The sequence below is a fragment of the Schistosoma haematobium genome, chromosome ZW (assembly GCF_000699445.3).
Source record: "Schistosoma haematobium chromosome ZW, whole genome shotgun sequence".
NCBI classification, from domain to species: Eukaryota; Metazoa; Platyhelminthes; class Trematoda; order Strigeidida; family Schistosomatidae; genus Schistosoma; species Schistosoma haematobium.
Genome location: NC_067195.1, coordinates 79,214,177 through 79,239,890, shown reverse-complemented (window position 1 = coordinate 79,239,890; position 25,714 = coordinate 79,214,177). Strand labels below are relative to the sequence as shown.

General features: G+C 37.2%; 1 protein-coding gene across 1 annotated transcript; it reads right to left on the bottom strand.

Annotated features, from left to right (window-relative positions):
- On the bottom strand, positions 1–25,714 carry DNAAF2 (Protein kintoun). Its single transcript, XM_051212398.1, has 7 exons — positions 25,566–25,714; positions 24,185–24,518; positions 20,222–24,091; positions 10,558–13,387; positions 9,844–10,348; positions 6,867–7,377; positions 1–5,140 (listed from the first exon to the last, which is right to left on the bottom strand). Exons 5-7 carry the CDS (start codon positions 10,261–10,263, stop codon positions 4,812–4,814), a joined length of 1,260 nt encoding a protein of 419 aa, XP_051072581.1. The 5' UTR covers positions 10,264–10,348; positions 10,558–13,387; positions 20,222–24,091; positions 24,185–24,518; positions 25,566–25,714; the 3' UTR covers positions 1–4,811.

The window sequence follows — 25,714 nt, the reverse complement described above, 5'->3', positions numbered from 1 at the left end:
GCCTTCTGTCACTCGCATACCAAGTGAACGTTATAAGTCACATTATTTTAGCCACACTTCCTCAACCGAAGCTTTCCACAACTATTATCAGTATAGATGTTCGCGTTTGCATTGTTCTCTCGAATTTGCTTTCCTACTCACGAAACCCTCTACCATCGTCCGTTATAAATCGGATGTACTTAAACACGCTTTGTGCACAGTATTAGTACGTTACGCTGTGAACGGAGATACTTCTGCATGTAGCGAGGTGATATTAAACCATGCTTAGAGTCCGGACAATTATCGACTCCTGGTAGTTATGCGAGGTGCAAAAATGCCGAGACTGGGCACCTCTGCCACTGATGTCTAACGTATTCTTTGATCGCAGGTTGAATTTCATAGGAAATTTCATTGAACGCAAGTCTAAAACAGTCAACTTGCCCTTTGTATTAACAATGGCTGATATCTTGACTATTCTATCAGGAACAGAGGTACGACTAACTAATCTAGACAGTGGAGCCGCTTTGAAACATCAACTTTTTAAAGTTCGCGATAGACTCTGACAATCCTAGTGGTCTCGCCCCAACTCTTGAGCGATCAGAGCCACTCAGTTTAATCTACCGATGTTGAAGAGATGTAAACCCAGTTCGGCAATAAATTGTTCTAGTTTAAGGCACCATCATGAAGTATAAAGCCCAACCTTTATCGGCTTCTTTCGATGGGATTCACATTTTGCGACAAATTTTCTTCTCTTTAATAATACTTCCACACGACAGAAAATGTTTGGTGGATGATTTTCACTACATGTCAAAAGTTAGCACTTCGGTAGATGTAAACATGCATAAAGAATAAGACTGTAGAAATTCAGGGTAGATAAAGTGCATACAATAAACAAACGCCCACGAAGACAATATGAAATAACGCTTAAAGGGTTCTTATTATATGAGTCAAACTCAATCCTATTAAATTAACCCAAATGCGTTATTTAAGAAATAAATTCAAAGAGTTTACACAAAAAATTCATTCTTCATCTAACTCTAAAATTGGTGATGCAGTTAAGTGAACAGCTGAAAAGTTACTATTTGTTATACCATCAGCATCGATAGTTTCAGGGTGTTTGGGAACAGTTTCGGACGTTTCCTCATCACATTTTGAAATAACTTTGGAACTTGATGACTGCGAGTGGTTGGATTCGGAATGTAAAATAGGTAAGTTCTCACGATCAGAATCAGAACGAGAATGTACAGGGATATTAGTTTTTGATTCATGAAGAGTGAAGGAATCGTGAAATGTACTTGTACGAATAGATTCGGTTGAATTAGGATTGTTTTGTTCCGAAACCAAGCAACCTGTCGGAGGAAGAGAATAAGTATAACTGTGAGAGTATGAAGAGTTATTAATTAAAATGCTGTGTAGGAAGCTGTCGAAATATTTTTGACCACTATATGGTCGAATAAACTTACTGGAATTCTTGCTGCAATGGTCAACTTCAATCGACGAAGACAATGAACCGTTTGAAGATATGTATGTACTAAGTGTAGGAGTATTAATATCAACACTCGTTTTAGAAGGCGCGTTTTTGCCATTTTCTGATTGTTTTGAATTTCCACCACTTGCACGATGACGGCGAGCATCACGTTTGCGGAGATTTTTCCTGTGAAACGAATTATCGATAAAAAAGGTAACATCCTCCACAACGAATGATCTTTTAAAGTACGAACACATTATAAATATTAGAAGTTCCGATCGTGAAAACCATCACAACATATATAAGTGAACATTATTGCTTTCAATTAGACTGTCATATCGGGCTTTACCTTAAAATACAATAATATCTACCTCCATTTATGAAAACTACCAAAAGCAATCAAATCAGTTTATGAGTCAATGATAACAATCAAATAGATTACATAACTACTTACAGAAAGCAGAAAATACGAACTGACAGTAAGATGACAGACATACTGGAAGTGACAGAAATGGCAAAACTTTCAACCAAGGATTCAATACAAGAAGTGCGTCAGAAAACGAGAGAATAGGCATTACAGAAACGATCATTGAAGTCGTGTTAAGTGTGCGGAAGATCTGACAGTGGAGAATACATACAAAAGGAGGTGAAGGAAAACGAACAAAGGATGAGGAAAATCAGTAAAACCGTTTGTCTAGTCTTATCCGACCGAGGAAGAGACGAAAATTAGTAACTTACGAATATCTTCTACTCTTATCGGCCACGTTTCACTGCCATAAAGTAGGACGAACGAACTGCTGCGCAGTAAACACGTCCTTTGGTTGGTAAACGGATATCTCGCCTACGCCATAAATGATGCGAGTTGGCAAAAGCTAGTTGAGCCTCCTGTATTCGTGCTGAGATTTCGTCACATACCAGACAACAAAGTCTGATGAAACTTCCAAGATAAGTGAAGCGGTCGACACGCTAAACTACTTCACTCCCTATCATTGCAACCCAATCCTGAAGTAAAATTTTGCATTTTGAGGGGAAGAATCGCATCCCGAACATGCTTGCATTGTTGCTTATAGTGGTCAGAAGGCTCTGCATTTTGTCAGCGTCTTCACCAAATAGAACTATGTCATCGGCATATTCTAAGTCAACAAGTGAATCTACCGGTAGAAGTTCGACCCCTGGAAATTTAGATGAGGAAAGTGTCATCTTTAAAAGCACATCAACGACAAAGTTAAACAAGAATGGGGAGCTCTGACGAACACCATTTGATGTAATCAATTCTGACGATAGTTCGCTATAAGCTTTCACTCGACCAGTTGTGTTTGAGTAGAAGCAGCATCAGGAATTCTGGATACACGAGGCGTGAATCGATATGGCGCTTTATTTTGATGTGGTGAGGTCAGATAAATGACACTACTCGGATCCTGTATGTGCGTTTCGGAGACGCAACACACATCAATGACGCGAGATTCTAAAGTCCTATCTAAGGAAACCTATCGTCCAATTTGGCACAGTGTTCGGACGTTAAAAGCTCCTACATGAAGTTTGGAGCATGATTTCAGGAGACCGGGAATAACGTTCCACGTACTCGAATTGTTTGCAATAGCGGCGCGAGGTGATAAAGGAACGTGAGAAGGGCTAGTAGTGGAGATAAGAGAGTTATTAAGATGTGTAGGAAGAATTTGATTATGACCAACTTGGTCTCGTGTGCTGCTACGGGTATGAGGGCTGATGTCGATTCCCAGCTGCCCACACCGTGGTAGGGTATTTCTTGAGGACGTTGAAAGTGAAGTCAGATTAGTGTTGGTCTTAATGACCTGGGAGCGTGGCCACAGAGCCCAAGGGACAACTGCTTGAGGCTGGACGCACACGGCCTTTTTGTGGGAAGTGTTTAACCTGTTAGCTCCGTTCTTCAAAGGGCCTTACCGCCGGAGACGGAAATCCGTGAGGTAAAGTGAGGTGTGACATTTTTAGGGTCGAACTTTTCTAACTCCTTCCTTCCTTGTGAGAAGGCAGCATCGCTGCAGATGCTGGTTATCCAAGGGAAACACCTCACTGCTGTCACACCCCTCTACAGTCAGCAGTACGACTTCGCCCTTAGATCTTGAGTTGCTGCTTTTAGTCTCACCGTCCTCCAATCGACCTGCCTAGCATGGTAGAACATACAGGAACATGTGTTCCAGCCAATATAGCTCGGTTGGGTCATCACGATAGGAAAGCCCGACCACCGCGTCAAGATAGCAGCTACGGTCAGGTTAATGAGGAAAAGCTAAATGCTACACATTATTGCTCAGAATTGTAGTAAAGAAAAAAAAACACTAAAAAATAAGAATGGACGCATGGACAGTTAGCAAAAAGTGTATGCCGGATCAGATGAATTCAATAATAAACAACTGAACCGAATCCGAGTATAAATACCTTTTTTTCATAAGTTTTATTAAACATTTTTATTCAACCACTCTTGTGGTAAATAAATTAGTGCTACAATTTCTGTTACATTTCAGCATAGTATCCTAACAACATTAAACAATATCTGATAGCCTGACGTCTGTTTCCATTAAGAAACGTCTAAACAACAACAAAAAGAGTGACGAGTCTCACGAAATTACATGTCAATGTCAACTAAGAATCACATATTTTCCTTAAAATGGGGAAAGACAACTAATTAAGCAGTTTGAGGTTTGTGCGTACGATTTTAATTCGGACATCCCATTTCAGAAGTACAAAATACTAACTACGATTCCAAAATGAAGTAGGCGTAAGAGGAACTAAGAACCGCCTTTTTAAGTATTTCATCAAACGTCATGGGGGTTTCGGAGAACTGTATAGTATTGCTCCATGTTTTACATGCTTCACAGTTAGTTTAAAGTAGCCTAGTCTTACTAGTGGTACAGTTAGATGCGAAAAACATTTTGACTATCACCGAGTCCAAATGCTAAGTTTACCTTTGTTGTTTACTATTGATAACGTCTTCTAGTAGGAAAATTTTGGGTTCATAAAAGTGTATTCCGTAATGACTATTAGCGAAATCTGAAAACTCGCACCATATTGAACAAGAGAATAACTGGAGTCATAAAGCTAATGGTTGAGATTAGACTGACTGAACCTCTGAAATACCCCCCGCAAACTTATTAATTTGATTCAAGTGGTTGTAATAAGCAGATGGTCACAATTATCGTTTGACGTTTACTGAAATTACCCTGTCACTCAGCAAGAAACAAATAGAGTAAGTTCAAAACTCCGACTCAATGATTCATGGTAGTCTCTAAATTCCTAGGCTGTCTCCAAGCAAAACAGTAATCAGTTTACTAATAAACTTTGGTTACAGCCAAATAACGAATAATAATTAAAATTCACGACAACATTATACTTACCGCAAATTGCACAATGTATGATGCAGTGTTTCTACTGTATCCCTAGGTGAGAAATCTACATGTTGATCACGTTGACAGAAACTCACTGATCTTACTCGTTGTCTACATATAGGCAAATTAGGATAACATTGACTTATTGTCCCTGATAATTTATCACTAGATATACATCGTCGAAAATCAGATTTTGATAGTACTGAATCGTGATTTTCATCACTACTTGCGGTAGGAAATTCATCCGATGTTAAAGGATGCTCTCTATTACTAGCCAGACCGGCATCACGCAAAATATTACCTTCTAAAATAGTCATTTCATCTCCGCTAGATTCTAAACAGTAAATAAATGAAGATATAAAACACGTAAAAACAAAAATGGTGACATGAATCATATTTTAAAAGTAATAAAATTTTATTATTATTAAAAGTGAAGTAGCAAAACTGTACTTCTAAGCAACAAGTATACGGTTTTAACAATAGTGAATAAGTATCATACAACTAATATAATTTATCACAGGTCTCTAAATCAGTGCTCACATCTTTAAACTTATAAATACTAAATGACATCTAGTTGACTTAAATGTTATAAACCAATAATCTTATTGTGATAAATAACAAACAAAGCTCTTGAAGCTGCTACAGTACTATTTAAAATGTGTAATGAGTGCCAACTTCCTATATACGTTGTAAGATCTAGTGAAGATACCTTAGATACAAAATGGGGCTAGTCTCAATTTAAAAAACCACTAAGTATTGTGAGCTTAATATAGGCATAGAATATACAATGATAATAGTGTTGAATCGATTACAGGTGTACCGACTTGTTTTATCCGTCTTCAAATTTTAAAAGTAATAGTATTTTATTAAGTTTATTTTCTGAAGTAACAGCGTTTTTTGACTTTTTATTTTACATTATTTTCATGCATTTGTTGTTAACTTGGCCAATTTGTGTGCTTTGGATACAATCATCTATAATGTGATACTTTAGACTGATATATGGTCTTTTAGAATCAATTTTAATGTTAAATCTCTGTGTGTATGGAGCACCCAAATGCTTTGGTATGACCGAGGGTGGGGAGAGTTAGCTGGTCATACGCATACAGCCACTGCCAGGGAAGTCCCACTCACTGCCTTCTCGAGACAGGGTGTTGTTTATGAAAAGTGAATGTCCAGTGCTTTAACTGGGTTGGTGGATAGGCAGGATCCACCTAGGGGAGACGGAAAACCCTGATTCCAAACAAATGGTGCACATAGGCTCCAGGATCCTGAGGAAACAAATGGCGTATGAACCTATTGTTGGTCACCGGCTCCCGTGGGACTGCATCTCCTGACGTTGCTTCACTGCCTTGTGGATTAGACCTTTAGGTCAAAAGCTCCGGGTGTGGTCCCTAAGAAAATTACCTACTTCGGTTCGGGCACCCGGGCATAAATCGAATGATTTATGTGGCGCATATCTACTTGGTGCCTCCTTGTACCAATGTTTATGTGTTTAAATAAATAAATAGTATAGGTATTATTACGCAATATTGGAAAACCACGAAATTGTTTCTTAATGGTTACTTTAAATAATAGTTTTATTTTATGAACATTCAGTGGAAATGATCGTATAGATTTTGGTAGTCAATATTCAACAACACCATGACTGCATTACGAATTAGGAAGTGTCAAATGTTGAATCTTGACTAAATAATCTGAAAATAACATGCTTACTGTGAAATATGAAAGTCTTTAGTTTGATCTAATGTGACTTTATGGGTGTACAATGTGAAAATGATGACACAAACGCTTAGTATTCGTTAGTTTCCAATGATCATTCGGCTGATGTAAGTTCATGATGAAAATGATAACTGAATTGAATAAAATTCTAAATATGATTCAAACAAAGGAGTTCATAAGTTTAACATTAAGACAAGCCATTTTAAATCCGTTAAAATTTGATCAAATATTCGTGACTATCAATAAGCATACAGTTGGAATTCACAAGATAAGCTGCAAATAATAAACACATCAAACAACAATACCACAATAAGAGTATAAAATTAAGTTATGTTATTTACCTGATATTGAACGTTGTTTCAAAATACTCTTTAATACTGGTCCAGTCTGACCTGGATTACCAGGAGTTGAATTACACCTGAGACGTCTGACAATGTAATTATCATTATTATTCTCGTTAGTTATATGTTGATTTATTAAATTTGACTGATGATTAGATATAAAACAAGAGTCATTTATTTTCATAAGGTTACAGTTTAAGTCGGTTTTCGAACCTATAAATTCAACAGTAGGATCCCATTCTATGGAACAACATTTATCCGACAATGAGGTGACATTTACAGACTTTAAACTTTGTTGATTCAATGTACAACTTTTATGAAGTAACCGATTATTGACTGATGGTTCAGAGGATAAACTATTATTGATTGAAGATACTTCATTGGTCAGTTGAGTAGAGGAGAAAACACCATCACGATAACAGTTATCAGAAGTTTCATTAACATCGGTAAGTAGAAAATTATTTTGTCTATAATGTGGTGTGAACGATTCCATTCCAATGAATGAACACTCCTAATTATGTAGAAAAACACAGAATACCAACAATAATAATGAAGTTTAAATACAGATTATTGTAAATTATAAAGTGGAATTCTTTCAAGTCTCAAATTAATGAGTTTAAAAAATTAAAATTTCAACCTATCAAAATCAAATCCTCGGTGCATTTTAAGTTATTAATAAGAGTGATAGGTACCAAGTAGTTCAATTTTGATACAGTTAAGTGAAATACAGAGTGTTGGAGAACTCTTTTATGCCCTTAGAACCAATGATACATTTGTATAGGATTTAATAAATGCAAAATAGTTGCTGTAAACATACTTAAGAAATCGATGAGAAATGACAGTTAACTTCCAAGTCAAGTAATGCAGTTAGTATGGGATTGAAGATGTTCCCATCCTACTTTCTTCATATATGGTTGATCAGAATTAATTTTACATGATTTCGACTCATAAGATCATTTCAATTTAGCATTCTAAACGGAATCACAATCATTACCTGAACAGTTAACTATGTATAACATAACTATGTACATACATCATGTTATTAAGTACAACTTATACCAAAGTATTTTTCTAAAATAAACATTATTTTTAATAAACTGATATAGGTTAATGAGGAGAGAAATTGTATTTCTGATGTTTCGTGAATTAATGTAAGCCACTTAATGTAGGCCCCCAAATGCCCTGGTACGGCCGAGAGTGGGGAGAGTCAGCTCTCTCTCGAAATGCTTTCACATGGCCACGCGTGTATAGCCTCTGCCAGGGAAATCCTACTCACTGCCTTCTCGTGGCGGGGATATTGTTTACAAAATTGAAAGGACGAAAAGCGAATGTACGGCGATTTAACCGGGTTGGGGGACACGGAAAGTCCACCTAGGCGAATTGGAAAACTGTTATACCCCGATAAGAATAATGAGTGGTAACTTTTGGGATCTATTGATGGACTAATACTAAACGTATATTTCTATTGTATAATTATTAAGTAACTAAACTATGCATATTCATATTCCTCTTACTATAAGCTTTATTTTGACCCATAAGCTATTATTATACGTGTCACCATTCTTGAGTTATACCCAGCATATTAATTACTACCTCCCTCATTCACAGCCACATCTGGCTAATTCTTTTACAAATGTTGTTTCATATTTTATTGGTACGTTGTGGTCTGTTTAATTGGTATATAAACTCAGTATGTTTGAAGTATAATGATTCATATCGCAGAGGCTGAGATTGGTGTTCTAGACTTAACTAGCTGAGCTAGGCGGAAGGTAGGACCAATCAGGACTCTAGGTTGCTCGTACGTGTTTACGCGTCCTTGGTCCGATCGATAATTCACTGCTCTCTAATCGGTGGTCACAAGTTATAACAAATAGCGCACATGGGCTCCAGTATCCTCAGGAAAAAAATGGCGTATGAACCAATCGTTGGTCACCGGCTCCCGTGGGACTGCATCCCCTGACGTTGCTCCACTGTCTTGTGGATCAGACCTTTAAATCGAAGGCTTCGGGTGTGGCTCCCTAAGAGAACCACCTGCTTTGGTTTGGGCACCCAGGCAGTATCACAGCCCTCACACAAATCGGATGATTTATGCGGCGCATATCTATTTGGCGCCTCATTGTACCAATGTTTATGTGTTTAAATAAATAAATAACATTTATACGACTTGTTTCAAGATATAAGTACACCAAGTTATTACATCTTAAGTTTGACGGAAATGTTGCGGTTTTGCGTTTAATGATTTAAAAAAAACGGTTGTTAAAATAAATAGAATGTTTTTGTCTTTCCAAATTTATTTCACTGGATTATACTCCTTAAATAACATCTTCAAACCATGATGTTTATGATTACTTTTAGAACTATTCTTGGGATTTTAAGCAAAGATGAATAGTGGCTAGCAGTGGAATCCAAGACGGGTGTTCCGCTGACGAGTCCCAAATAGGACAAAACGCGCGTCCTGGATTCCACTGGTAGCCACTATCCATCGTTGCTTAGAATACTTGTGAATTAAGGCAATACGCACAGTATGCACATATGCCAATAAGATACTGATCAATTGTAGTCCTAAACATCAATGGGAAGATTCAAGTAAACAATACTAAGTGAATTTATTTTTAGGATTATTATATTTTTATTGTACAGCTAATAAACACCTATATTACTGTACTTCTATGTTCTCCTTATTGCAAGCTTTTAGTGAACCTATTAACTATCGTTATATATTTTACTATTCATTAATTATTGTTAATTAAATGTGTACTGCTTGTTTTGCTCTCTACCACTTACAGCATGGTTGTGTTTAAAATATGATTAATTATCTAGTGCGAAACGTAGTTCAATTGTTTCTGTATATAAACCAATGAGTGTTTGGGATCGAAGAAATTCTAATCAAAATTCTGATCGATGACCTTGACTCGTGATATTAATTGGCATCTTCAATCATAACGAGGTTATTATCAAAAACAGCAGCTTAACTCACTTCCATACCAGCTGTTAAAGTGCGCCCAGTTGCAACTGATGTCCACCAAACAGCACGACTTGATAACATTTCACTAAATAACTTCTTGTTCATAGATAGATTATCACAGTTACACGAAGGTTTACGAATAACCAAAACTCCATTTGTTGGAGAAATATGACAGGATATTATCTGTGGTCGTAGGGAAGATTCATTGGCTCCATAGGAGTTAAATGAATCTGTAATACCGTTAAGTGTATATTCATATTTGTTGGTTGTGGAAGAGGACGGACATTGTAATACTATGCCCCAGTCCATAGTAAACCCACCGGACCCACAACTTGAAAAAGTGATTAGTAAAAGTAACTGAGATGAAGATGAATCAGGCATATCAGTATTATCGGGTAATTTGAAATGCAGAGGATCAGTCCAATTTATCATGAATGATTTAGGCAAAATACCACGCACATCCAATAAAACAGTTAAGGAGAATGGATCTTGTCGAAAACGAACTGGTGCTAAGCGTCTTTAAATTAAATTAATAAAAAAACAGATTAAGTCAAATATCCAAAAATCACATGATTATCTATGTTTATAAAAGATTTTTAGATAAATAGTTTTGCAAATAAATATTTTTAACATTCTCTTCAACTATCCTTCTAGACAGCAAATTCGACGTAAAATCTTTAAAGTAAATTAAAAATGTGTTGGGGATGTTAGATTCCCAGAACTCACTTGGTAAATACCTTAATTTTGTAATTTTATTTTGAAAATTTGAACTTCTTTGTTTCCGCGCCAAAAGCGCTCATTTCACCTTCACGTCGTATTTCCCACTTGGGAGAATCTTTGAAGCCATTGGTCCGTTGTATATTTTAGTTCGCTATTTTTTAACGCTTCCAAAGGACAGTTTTATGCTGTATATATAAGTTTGATTTGTGTCAGTTGTTATCACTCGCGCTTCTGGATCTGGATACTTGCGGAATATACTTCCGCGTTCCAAACTTCGAATTCTCTGTCTAGTTAGCGGGACCGGGACGCATCAGAATATGTAGCTTATTGGTCATTGGTCACAGAGTCTTTGTTCCGTTCGTAGACTAGGTGAACTCGTAATCGCTTTAAATATGGCAAAATGATAGTCGTAATAATGTCATCATAAACAGTTTGCAAGCCAGAATAGCTTATTCCAGCGACTCATTTTTTAAACTGTTCTAGAAACAAAATCTAAACGTTACTCATCACTTCATTGATATCTTGAAAAGAATGATGCCTGTCCATATCTAGAAGTATGGTGATTTCATATGACCATTAAATCTATGTAGTTAATCTAGTTATTTCAACACAGTTTTTACTCGCTTCAATTTTTTTCTGTTAACGTGGCTCGTGTTAACGGTTTATAGACAGATGGTATTAATTTTCTTAGTACAACAATGACGAATAAATTTAATAACTTTTAGCTCACATAATCAGTTTTGAATAAACAGTATGCTACATTAACTAGAAATAGCATGTCGCGTGTATAAAGCAGCTGAGTAAGATTTGAGTAAATTCAATCTGACTAGTTTAGTGACTGTATGGAGGACACATCGGTGAGAATAATGGCAATCATCTTCAACACTACAAAAAATGAAGGAACTTTCTTCTTGGAAAAAGTCTCACAAGTTTTAAGGACAGTTTAACAACAGCATAAGTCTATCGAGTAAACACGAGTACAAAGACTAATTTACTAAAACACTCTACTCGAAGCTTTAAGATACTTGGAGTTATTTGAAATGCTTAAAAAGATCATTAAACTGCTTTCACTATTTTTATGCATCTTAAAAGTAACTTTATAACATTACAATCTAGTTGAAAACACATAGAAACTGGTTAGACTGTTCAAGAGATCTGAGTGATGAAAAAATTGAGCTAAGTCACTGATTCATTGAAGAAAACAAACTACAATTAAATAACGGGGATAAAATAATAATCAAAAGTATAATGAGTTAATGAGTTGACTGTATATACGATAGAGAAACAACTCACTGAACAAGAGATAAGAAAATAATACCGATTCCAACAACTGGATTTTAGCACCGAACAAAGTTATGAGCGTGAGTAAAATTTATTGACATATCATCTAGGACACATTAGTCAGAAACGCTTGAAGTTTTAAATACAATACAAATCAGCAGTCCGTGTCTCTAAACATCATACCAGCTACTACCTTGGTGAGGTGATCGGACCTGCGTATCGTAATGACCCAATCGCGGTATATTAGTTGAAACACTCTTTCGTTTAGGTCCTAACATCCAAGGTAGGTTGGTCAGGGAACGGTAAAACTAAGAGTAACAACTTAAGGTTATAGGGCGAAGTTGTATTACTGATTGAACTGGAGTGTGACGCTAGTAAGATGTTTCTCCCGGACAACTAGCATCCGAAACGGAGCTGTTTTACCACGATCAAAGGTGTGGTTAGAAAAGTTTGACCCTCAAAATAACACATCTCATCTTGTCAAAGGGATTTCTATAGTCTGAATTAGGACCTTGAAAGTACGGAGCTACTCACAAAAATACCGCTTCTGACAGGTCCCAGGCAGTTGTCTCCTGGGTTCTGTGGTCATGCTTTAAAGTGACCAAGACTACTATTGATCCGGTTTCCCTTTGATATACCTCAAGAATAAGTATCCTTCTGCAGCTTAAAAATCACCCACAGGCCTTTAAAAACACTCGAGATCATTAAAAGTAAACTACCCTGACAATCTAAAATTTAAAAGATGGAAGTCTAGTGCCTTAACTACTACATTACCTCATGTACATGTGAGTGAAGGTTGGATATACATAGTTTATCACGACCAAAGCCATATTCACTTAGATAACGAACAAAAGTAATCACATCCATACTACTACTAATAATAGTCGTAAAAAAATATTTCTTAAAACCACTCCAGAGATAGGATTCATTACCTATCTTTGGACAAAATCATTTCACAACTTGGAACCTGGTTTACTTTGATTTCAACGCCCGGGGAATTTGATGAACTGAAAACAGTAGATAATTGAGACGTTGTAATTTGGTTTTCGTTTTCTATGTTCTTCTCATTTTCGCACAACTTTTCATACGTATTTGTTAACTGCTCAGATTGCTTTTCTGTTTGCGTTACAGACTTATCAACGGCAACAACAGAAGATACGGGTAGATTAAAATTAGGATATTTTGAAACTGAAGATCCACCATCAGATGAAGTATCCATTGAGCTTTCTGTAACAATATTTGCTTTAGTTCGTTGTTTCCGACGTTTTCGACGTGCACGTTTTCGAGTTGCTGCATTTAATGTAACTGATTCAAGATCAGAAGTGTTTGTTGTGGAACTGCATTCAACAGATTTCGTTTCGTTCTCTACAACTTTTTCATCATCACCATTTATACTACTGTCAGTAGGCTTACAAGTAGTTGATTCCACGTTTTTAACAATCGGTAGTGTAATACATAGAGTGTGAGTAGATTTATCAAATTTTGCTGTTCCTTCAGCATCTTTCACTTTATAGGGTAATTTCAGGTCAAGCAAATATGCAATTGGTTTTCGACTCTGCAAATTTATTTCAAAAAATAAAAAGACTAAAAAAGTGACATCATCCAGAATGTGTAAACTGTAAAATTAATGAATAGTATAAACTAAGTTATAAAGATAAAATCGAACGATCAGTTGAATACAAGTCTGCATATTAAGCTGCAAATGAAACATTTGGTGTGCATATTTGAGTTAAATTAACTGAGTAATAAGATTCGAAAATATAACTTGATCCGAAACAGTCAATACTATGCTTTGAAATCAACAAGGGATAGGAACTGATTGATGATATGGACACTATTAGAACACGGAAGTTCCCTAAACAAAGTTTATAAAATAATCCAGAGACAACAATGAAGTCCCTTAAAACAAACAGACATTGACGAAGATTATACCATCACGAGTATCTGTCGTTTTTTCTATAACACAGGCTATCGATTGTCATTTATACTATCTTGAAATATGATTACTTTGATATATGGTTTGTTTTGTCCCATTTATATTTACTTCATGAATCTTTAAAAATTGTGAAATTTATATATACTACAGTACAAGAAATGAAAAATACAAAAATACGAGAGAATAACTTAGTATTCTTGGACGTCTAGCGCAATTCTGAAGAAAACATTTACGTAAGGAAAAACGATATTAATTCACTAAAATTACTACTGACGTTAAATAAACCATCGGTTGCTATCATCTCGTGGTCCCTAACCAGATAGTCTACACCTACCAACATGACTCAGTCCACTTGTCAGTGACTTCATGGACTTGTGCCATGTTTTGGTTTGGCCGCCTCTAGCTTTCTTCCAACCTACTCCTATACCACTGGACATAGCACATCGAGGTAGTCGGTCGTTGGGCATACGTAACACGTGTCCCAGCCATCTCAAATGATCAAGTTTCACTACTTCATCAATTGATTTGCCATCCTTACCTAGTACCCGTTTTCTAACAACTGTGTTACTTACTCGATGGTCCCATGATATACGAGCAATGTTTCGAAGACACCTATGATCGAATAATAGTAACCTACGAATATCCTCTACTCTTATCGGCCACGTTCCACTGCCATAAAGTAGGACGGGACGAACTGCTGCGCAGTAAACACGTCCTTTGGTTGATAGACGGATATCTCGCCTACTCCATAAATGACGCAAGTTGGCAAAAGCTAGTCGAGCCTTCTGTATCCGTGCTGAGATTTCGTCACACACCAGACCACAAGGGCTGATGAGACTTCCAAGATAAGTGAAGCGGTCGACACACTCAACTACTTCACTCCCTATCACTAGTTCGGATGTCGATGTAACCCAATCCTGAAGCAGCATTTTGCATTTCGAGGGAGAGAATCGCATCCCGAACATGCTTACATTGTTGCTTAGAGTGGTCAGAAGACTCTGCATTTTGTCAGCGTCTTCACCAAATAAAACTATATCATCAGCATATTCTAAGTCAACAAGTGAACCTCCCGGTAGAAGTTCAACCTCTGGAAATTTAGACGAGGAGAGTGTTATCTCTAAAAGTACGTCGACCACAAAGTTGAACAAGAATGGGGGGAGTGGACAGCCCTGACGAACACCACTTGACGTAATCAATTCTGATGACAGTTCGCCATAAGCTCTCACTCTACCAGTTGTGTTCGAGTAGAGAGCCTTTATAAGGTTAATGTACTTCTTTGGTACTCCTTTCAGTGACAAACACTGCCATAGAACCTCACGATTAACAGAGTCGAATGCCGCCTTAAGGTCGAGAAATACTACCATTGTGGGGCGTCTGAATGTGTCTGTGTTCTAGAACCTGACGTAGTGTGAATATCTGATTTATACAACCACGTCCAGGTCGAAAACCGGCCTGGTTTTCTCTAATCTGCTCTTCACGAGCTTTGATTAGGTGTCGAAGTATTATTGAGGCTAATATTTTAGACACTATATTAGTCAAACTGATTCCTCTGTGATTGTCACAAGAGGACTTTTGTCCTTTCTTATAGACTGGCACAATCAGTGATTGAGACCAGTCAGATTGGATTACGTCCAGTTCCCAAATTCTACCTAGGACCTCGGTTAATCTCATTGCTAATACTAGACCACCATCCTTAAAAATCTCAGGAGTAAACCTGTCAGGGCCTGCTGCTCTCCCTCGCTTCAGATTTCCTATGGCTTTTTCAACTTCGTAAAAGGACGGAGGACCTACACTAACTTGCCATTCAGGTTGACTGAAGATCGTGGGAAACCGAAGTGTGGCTGAAGGCCAGTTGAACTGATCCCTAAAGTGTTCTGCCCATCGATCCAATCTCCTGGATTGAGAATGAATATGTCCATCTTTCTCTGAGATTGTTTCGCTAACGGTCGGGTTCCTAATTCCGGTTTCCTTAACAAGTCTGAACAATTGTCTGCTATTACCTATTGCCGCTGCCTTTTCCATCTCTCTTGCTTTCGCTACCCACCACTGTTCGCGATCATTGCGTAGGCTTCTTTTCAGCTTGTGCTCAAGCTGACTCCGCTCTTCATTATGTTCAGAGCCAGGTGGAATGAGTTTCCGAGCATCTATCAGTGCGATAGATGCTGCCGAGATCCAGTGTTGCTCCCTAACCTTCTGGTTTACCTTACTAGCAGATATCACTGCTGCTTCCACAGCTTTTCGGATAACATTCCATGCTGCACCGGGGTGGGCATCACATACGTGGCTGCCTAACTGTTTTCCTAGTTGTTCCTGAAATATACTCTTAGCTTGGCTATCATTAAGTAGGCCCCTAAGAGGTTTCCTTGCAGCGTCTTTCCTACGTCTAGTAAGTCGCAAGCAAATACGCGCTCGCACTAGAGCATGATCTGAATCTAAGCATGTGCTCCAGAATGAGCGACAGCCTTCTATCGAGCCCCTCCATCGGTGGCTGATAGCGATGTGATCTATTTGGGTCCAACGTTGGGACGAATTAGGGGGTCGCCATGTTAAAAAATGTTTTTTCTTATGCTTAAAGTTAGTATTTGCAAGGAACAGGCGGTTATCTGAGCATAGCTGCAACAAACGGTCGCCATTATCTGTTCTTTGAGCGACGACACCATAAGATCCACCTAGGTGTCTTTCCCTATCGCTTAGTTTACCTACTTGAGCATTAAAGTCACCGGCCACTGACTTAGATATCAACACTACAACTGATGATTCTTGAAACAAAGCGATTACTATCCTTTTCTTATCTGTAAGAATCTTCCCCCCCCTCTAAAACTGTTGACTTCGTATGTGACAGATTCTCAATGGAACATCAAAAACTTCATCTCGAAACAAATAACTAGTGAACATTTAAACATTATTTAACTTAGTATCCATGGAAAATTATTTAATCTGAAAATAGTTTTCGTGATGGACTAATGTCATATAAACATAAACTAGGGAAATATTTACACATTTTAGTGAGAAGCTATAACTTCAGAAATTAGACCAATTAAAAGAGAAGTGGGAGGTATCCAGTCACCACAGGATAATATTCACACCATATTATGAAATATTTTGATAATTTATCTATTTATGACTGAGCTTTTAGTTGTGAACTGAACAAGTTTGGATCGATAATGTAAATCAATATTTTCTTTCTTTTCATTCTTGCATTCTTAAATAACATAAATTTCTAGAATTGATTAAATTTTTCAGTATCATTGAGATTGAATTCATTTTAAAGTGAATAATGACTTATCAATAACTGATAATTGCTCAATATATATACTTTAGTAGCAGATCTATTCATAAGAAATAGACTGAATGTATCCTTATATATGTATATATTTTTATAAACAGACACTGGATTACAGCTTGGTAAATAAAACAGTATTAAATTACCTAGATGAAGCTAGTTTCGCATATACCGATAATACTTTGATCAGTTGCTTGTGTATATAAATGATCTTAGATGGTGGTTGAAGGTAGTCGACAGGAAACCCTGGACCCGGGTTCCGTGCTACTTGGCACTCGTCAGCAAGGTGTACCTGTAATCTTGAGGGAACTGGTGCTCCCTGGCGGATTCGATCTCGTGTCACCCAGCTTCACAGTCAGAGACGTTATCACTGAGCTATCCGAGCCGCGACCGACCTCCTGTAGGACTGAGATGTAATCACAATTGATTGATCACTAGGTGACGATCAATGTCATGCGTGTCTAGTCCTTATAAATGATCTCATATTCATAACGTCTCAACTTTACTCATTCAATGGCAACAACCAAAATATACTTCAAATACTGAATCCACCAAAAAATTCAGACGGCACAGTTTTCAACAATTTGATACGGGTTATAAATAAGTTAACGACATAAGAATTATTTATAAAGTAGTTTGGGAGTAAAACACAACTGGGTTTTAATTAAGCCGAAATATATTACAATACAACTAGTAATATGAGACATTTTTAAGGATCAAAGAGTTTTTAAAGAATACCTGGAAATCTGCTGGTTTCCTAGTAAACTATTAGGAATGTTTCAACATTACGTAGTGAACGACCTTTATACAATGATACAAAAGAGCATAGAGAGAATACATTGCAAAGTGTTCAAGTATAAATCACTCTGTGAATGTCCTACAAATTCTGCTAGTGTGCACAATTTTTCAGTAGTGCAATTGAGTGCCATTTACTTAACAGTGGCTTCGAGATAATTCATAAACAAAGAAGGTCAGACTTAGTATGTTTTACTGAAGCAGTTAACGTAAGAAAACTAAAAACAAATATTTACATCTAAAAAGACTCAGTTATCAATCTTGCTTTGTCATGATGACCTCATTGATAAATGTTTATAAATAGTTGAAATCATGAGTCGATCTATGCTAGAACACCACTGAAAACCTGGAAGGCCATCTCGTCCTAATATAGGATTCCTTAGCAGTGCGCATCAACGATTGTGCACGTGGGACTCGAACCCAGGACCTTCGGCCTCGAGTGCGCGCAAACGCTTAGCCTTTAGACCATTGAGTCGGCATCCAGCGGTGTTAATGTCTAGGCTCAATCAATCCATAATCATACTCAACCCTTCATCCATTGTCTGAGGTAGATGCCTGTTTCTACTCGACACGGATTGGATTCCACTGATCCAGAACAGACTCATGAATCCGACTATTAAAAATTACTACAATCTCTACGAACCCACATCCTAATAAAGATGTTTATTACGCACTTTTTTCTCTTTATAACGGTAATTATTAACTCAAACTTACTCAATCGATGCTCGGTTAGTCAACTTTATTTTATTTCATGTTTTAAGCATTATATAAATATAACACTAATATTTCATTTAGACGCATAAACATTGGTACAAAGATGCACCAAAAATACATATACGCCACATGGAATTTGTGAGGGCCCGGATACCTCTGGGGCACCCACACTGAGACGAGACGTTCTCTCAGTGGACCAATCCCCAAGCCTTTGACGTACATGTCTAGTCCACCAGCCAGTTGAGCAGCCTTGGGAGATTCGGTCTCATGGAAGCAAGTAATGACAATGAATATGTCCACACGCCGTTTGTTTCCTCATAATCTTGAAGGCTATGCTCACCATTGATTTGAATCTAGAGTTTCCTATCTCTTCTAGGTGGATCCTTCATGCCCACTAACCCCATCTAAGCACCGCATACTCCAATTCTAAACAATTGTGGTCCATTACTTCCAGTTTTTATTTTAGAGTATTTATATATTCATAGAGTCCCTTTAACCTATAAATAATCTATTAAAATCATGAACTGATATAAGACCACCATCGAAAACCTGGAAGCACTGGACATCCGTTTCATTCTGGTATGGGACTCCTGATCAGTGTTTATTCACGACTCCACGCGTGGGAATCGAATCCAGGACCTTCGGTCTTACGCGCGGACCCACAACCCTATACTTAAAATTATCATGTGTTTACTAGTGACTAGTTTCGAGAGGAAATTACCGGAGCTCTAGTGAGAAGCCGTTAATAATCGAGTTTAACCGTATTGGGTATCAGGTAGTTATCCACTTAAGACAATGGAAGATGATTGCTTAATGACAGGGGCTGATTAAAGTTAGAGATTAACTCTGCTGGATCCCGGCTCAGTGGTCTAGAGCCTAAGCGTTCGCGCGTGACCAGAGGTCCACGGTAGCGGGCGCGCACCGATGAGGAGTCTCGAATTAAAAACGAGACGGCAGTCCTGTGCATCTAGGTTTTTGATAATGGTCTAACTCAGACTGGTTTATGATCTTAATGACATTCAACAATCTCCACAACCCCATAGTAACTTTAAATATTTGCATTTAAACGTCGCTCATAATTCTTGACTATTTATTGTTTGTTTTATTAGTCCTCACTGATGAGAAATCCTCCAATATTATGGTATAAATTATATACACTAATGATTGATATTATTTTTAAGTTTCAAGCAGCCTATGGGAAACCGAGAAATAAAAATTCGTGTTATTCGCTACCGTCAGAGTCATTGATTTAGTCAGATTCTGTGAATGACTCGTTGGATAAATATAAATGGATCTGTACAGCTTCGGCTAATTACAGATATAATTAATTTTTAATATAACACAGCTCAGTAATTCACTGAAGATTTCTGTACTCAAATCCCAGTCGCCTTTTCATGTGACGGCTATTGATACTATCTAGTAGTATTAACCGAAGTAGAACCCGGTTTTGGATTTGCTACCTCGCGGTTGAAAATCAAACGTCTTGACCAACAAACTAGCCTTCAAGTCGTGCAAAAAGCTATATACATTCAACTTTTTATTGCTCAAAATTTATACAAGATAAGCAGTGAGATAATTAGGATAGAAAAATGCGCATAGAGAAGAGAGGAAAATAGGTGCAGTAAAAATCACTTAAAAATAATTAAACTTATAAAACTTACACTCAAATGTATGTGCATTTCTGTCACTTCCAAGTCAACACATGAAGAGGAACTTAAACCAGGCAATTTAACATTGATCTTTAAACGATCGGGTGGACGTAAAGGATTCACATCATTAGAATTTCGACAGTTACTTAGGTCAAAATCTGAACTGTATGTTATAGAATAATCAGGTTTAGTAGGTGTACTTATTTTATCCGATTTGACAGTCTCTAGAATTAGAACAGAAACAACATAGTAAATATACACTGCACCACAAAATGTAACTTGTTCACGTTCATAGATAGTTTGTGGCAGTTTATGCTTATTAAATTTTTGAAACTTCAGTGTTGATTTTCAGTGCGTGTTTAGTAATGATGTAAATATGTTTTTATCTAGGGGCGGCTAAACCAACATGTGGCATCAGTCGGTGAAGTCACTGACTGTTGGTATGATCCATATTGATAAATGAAGACTACCTGGTTAGGGTTCGTGTGATGATCGCGACCAGTGATTTGAAGACTCTGGGTAACATGGCTCAAAATTGTTTGCAAAGGCGCAGACGCATTCACTCTTTATTTTCCTCTCGATCTTGAATTACATTGTCTCTTCATACATGTCTTTCCAATCTGTCTTCTCAACACATATTCCCAAGGTTTAATCTTTCTTCTTATAATTGCTACTAAATTATTTTGGTACGTTCTGTTATTTTTATATCTCCATGCTAATTGGGTACATAAACTTGGGGCAAAGCAGATCTGTGCCAAACTCTATGTTGATAATGTCTACCGGTGTAATATGAAGAAGCCAGCCCTTTAACCTTTAACCCGTGCAGTTAGTTAATAAAAGTCTTTATTTACTGAATCTTCGACCTAGTGGGAAGGAACTTTGTAAATATCAGAATATGGTAAATTACTTGAATCTTAAGTTATACATTTAAGATTATTAAAACTCGGAGACCAAAAGTAAAGGTTAATGGATATAAGACTATAAGAATTAATATATTTTGAACTGAAAATATTTGAAATATCATATCAGAGATATTGGTTAGCAAAACTGGTAATGACAAGATATACGATGAGTTATTTGTTGTAAATTTCTTTAGATAATTTTGCTTTGCATCTTCTGAGTACTTTTTGAAGCGATAAACAATTTTTTTATGAATAAAACTAACCTCAGACAAGATATTTTTCAATTGGGGAGTCATCATTAACATGATAAACGTTCAGGAATTATTTCGCCATTAGCTGCTGTTATGAATAATCAGTGAAAGATCCTGGCTTCGAGTCCCATGTGCTCAATCGTGGATGCGCACTGCTAAGGAAGCCCGTATTAGAAAGAAATAGCCGTCCAGTGCTTCCTAGTTGTTAATAGTGGTCTAGCATAGATCAATAAGTGATTTCAACTGTGAAAATACTACAATCTTCACAAATCCCAATACTAATTTAAATTTTAGTCGTAAATAATTGACTCATGAGGACTCATACTGATTGATTCTGGGTACTACAAAGTAAAAACGTGACGTAAACCCTAAGGCTGAACAGAACACTTTAAGCAACTGTGTAACTTACTTCTGACCATTCCTTCAAGTTACCCATCATCTAATTATACTTTTGAAAAACATCTCACAAATCGTAGCAAAGTATTGAAAATGAAAACAAAACCCAGTGTTATTAAGCATCAATTCGCGAGAGATTGATTGTATATATCTTTAGAAGTTAACAGAAAATGAGAGTCAGACTTCTCTGTAAGCCAGCATGTTGATATTACAAAGAAACTTCTAAACTTTAAGACTGATAGTTATCAAGTGCATGTTCCGAAAGGCAGCTTATTATTTATCTCACTTTTTTAAGGACTGCTCAAATAGGTATATCACTGATTAGTGCAATAAATAATATAGCTCGTTTTGGTGACTAATACAACGAATTGAAGTCTGAAAACATTTAGTAACGACGTAAGATGCTACTTCATAGCTGATCAGCCTAGGTTGGCTATAGAGAGTAAATTATTTGAGTACGTCGACCACTTAAAATATCCTGAAAGTCAGTCATAACGTGGAAACTAGTACTTGTGTACGTCGGTTCAAGTTGCCATACTCCATTAGCAAAGAGAGATGAAATCGTCAGGTAAAATCCCAGAATGGTAATAAGATTATCAGTGGTTATATGAAAGACTAGGCATCAAAAATACGATTCGAGAAAACTTAAACCACCTCAGATGATAAATATTTACTGCCTCGACAATCGATTTTCCATCATTACCTAATACTCCATTCCTAACCCATGCATTGTTTATTCCGTGGTCCCAAAATACACGAGCAGTGCTTCGTATACACATGTGACCAAATACCAGTAACCCATGAATATCGTCTATTCCTAATGAGTTTCACACCCGTAAAGTAAAACGGAACGAACTGGTGCGCAGTAAACTCGCCCTTTGGTTGGCAGACTGACATTTCGCTTACGCCACAAGTGACACAAGTTGGCAAAAGCCAACAGAACCTTCTAAATCCATTCAGAGATTTCGTCAGGCACCAGACCATCAGTACTGATGAGAATTCCGAGATAAGTGAAGTGGTCGATGCGTCCAATAACTTCATTCCCTATCACTAATTGAGATAATGACCCAAATCAATCCTGAATTAACATTTTAAATTTGGGGGAGACAACCACATTTCAAACATGCTTGGATTTTTCCTTAAGGTGGTCAGAAGACTGGATTTTTTCAGTGTATTCATGAAACAGAACTATATCATTTACATATTCTAAGTCAAGTGAATCACCTGGTAGAAGATCAATTGAAAAGTCAAACGATGAGTGTTATCTCTAAAAGCATGTCCATGTCAAAGTTAAATAAAAATAGAGAAAGTGGACAATCCCGACGAACACCACTTGAAGGAACAAATTCCGATGACAGTTCACCATAAGTTGTGACTCAACCAGTAGTTTTCAAATGGAGAGCCTGCGCAAGGCTAATGTACTTTTTTGGTACACCTCTTAAAGAGACACTACCACAAAATCTCACGACCATCAGTGTTCGACTCCGTTGACTGTGAAAGTCCCACCATCATTGTAAAGATTCCAGAACGAGTACAAGAAAGCCCGCTGACACAGCTATAAATTAGTGATAATGACGCAGATGCATTCAATAGTTATTAATACTACTCTATACCACTCACCAATGGATAAGATCGGTCAATGCACCATGCTACCTAGCATATCATAAACTGAAAAGACCTAGGTCATACGGTATACACATTTGTACATATATCACGTTCTACTAATTCAGGCGCTCGGTTCTTAATCACTAATGTATTCCTCAGTGTGCAGTCAAAGAACAATTTACTAAAGAAAGGACTCCAATTTGAACGAATAAACAGTGAACCTTCAACCACAAAACAAGGCTTTTGAAGTTTAAGAACTTACCCTCGTTCTTACTGGCCCCGTCGGATAAACCCTCAGGATTACCACAATTACGAAAAGAGGATAACATCTTGATTGCTTGTTTTTGTTCTGCAGAACTACACAACTTTAAATCTTCAGCTTCCCGTTTTTTTATCTCAGCTTGGCGTTCTTCGTAATCTGAACGGCGACGTCTGATTACTGTCGGTCTAGAAACGCCTTTGTAGGGCACACCTTTTAAGAGATGAACAGCCTTGAGTAAACAGTCCTCACCAACGGAATCAGTAGGAGATGGCCCATTTAGAGAATGCTTTGATTCCCTATTTTTTCTGCAACTAAATAACTGTTGTGCTTGTGAGAATGTTTTTCCAAGGCACAAATTATATTGCTTCTGCACACTATCAACTGCTGTTGTATCTAACAATCTTCTCAAAGCAATGGATGACTTAGCTAGCTCGAACGCTTTTGGATTGAATGCCACATCATAAACCTAGTTATAGTGAACGTAAAAGTCACGAAAGTTATAAGTGGTGTCGAATATTGTTCTTTTTAAGAAAGCTAAGTACTATGTAAACGAACTTACCATTGCATGCTTTTTCGCTTTGTCAATATCTTCACGAGGTGGAGTGAAGCAATGAGGAAGACTCCAATAAACACCACTCTCTCCTTGTCTGGAAGAATCGTTTCTCATTGGTTTAATTTCTGGACATTCCACTTTGTCAGATTTGCAGATATTTATGAAAACCTTCACACTTTCTTGGGCCGATTCATCTTTTGCATTTAAAGTGATTCCACTTTCGAGATACTGAGGAACACTTGGCCAATGACGCGTTTTCAAACAGTGTCCTGGAGTAGGATTGACAAATACTACATCCATCCCTTGCTCTAATTCCATCATCCGTATCTCGTCTTCATATCTAGAAGGTTCAAAATGTAGAGAGGATTAGTCAAGTATCGTTAAAAACACAATTTTAATTGTCAGTTGCTTTGAAAACACGTGTTGATTAAATTGAATAAACTACTCGATCCGATTTAATATGATTACCACTATGTGACAAGAAGTATACCACTACTGAGGGTTATACGGTATTCAGATACACGAAAAACCAGAAGTTACACATTCCTTTCTGACTGATAAAAGGGTTGTTTGCTAACATCATTTGGAATGCGGTAAGAAACACTTCGAGAATAATCACCTACATTTGACGTGAGGAAACCTCCAATACTTAGTAAATAGGCTGCATAAGTTCATTTCAGAATAACACTGCGATCAACATTTTCTAGGAGATGAGATCGATTTTGCGTGTCAAATGAACCCACTGCTGATATGAATTAATCCGAGGAGCTGACTAATAAAATATTTTACCGAAAATATCTGATTGAGACCGGTGATTGGTCATATGTTAGAAAGAAAGTATATATCAAATAAGATTGAAACTGATAACAAAGAACGCCAAGTACAACTCATAAGGCTGGTCAGAACAGCTGGAATATTAACTCAGGGGGAGTAAACTCAGGAGGGCTACATATGCAGTTACACCAATCTTTCAATGTCAGTAAAATGTCCCTATGCTAAAACAAAACCAACAAATGGACAAATCATAACTTGCTTGTATCAAATGCTCGTATATACGAAATGTTAGTAGTGATTAGCAATGACAAACTGGACTATTATTTTCGCCCTAAGCATGAAAATATGACTTGGAAATCATGTAAATTTCCAACCTCCCCTTATTGGTGTTCTTCATTCAATAAAGCCTGTCCAGCTATTTGGTTCCTCATGGTGAAATTTAGCAGCTCAATAAATTCATAATGAGGAATCAATCTCACCAAGCACATACGACCGCCTGTCATGTCGAAAATTTTAACAATCAATTGAGGCGAATTAAGAGAGTAGCAGTAAATAGTTAAAAATAAGCGGTCTCTTGGTGAGTGTCACCTATAGGTATAGCTCATAAGCATACTTTTTCTTGTTAGCAGGATCTGATATTTCTTCCGCATATTCTCTGAATAGTTTCTGAAATTCAGGGTCTTTAAATGCTTTTTTCAGCTTAGTAATCTCATCTGGTGTCAGATTTAAATCCCCAGAGTCGCACATCAGCAACAACGCGCG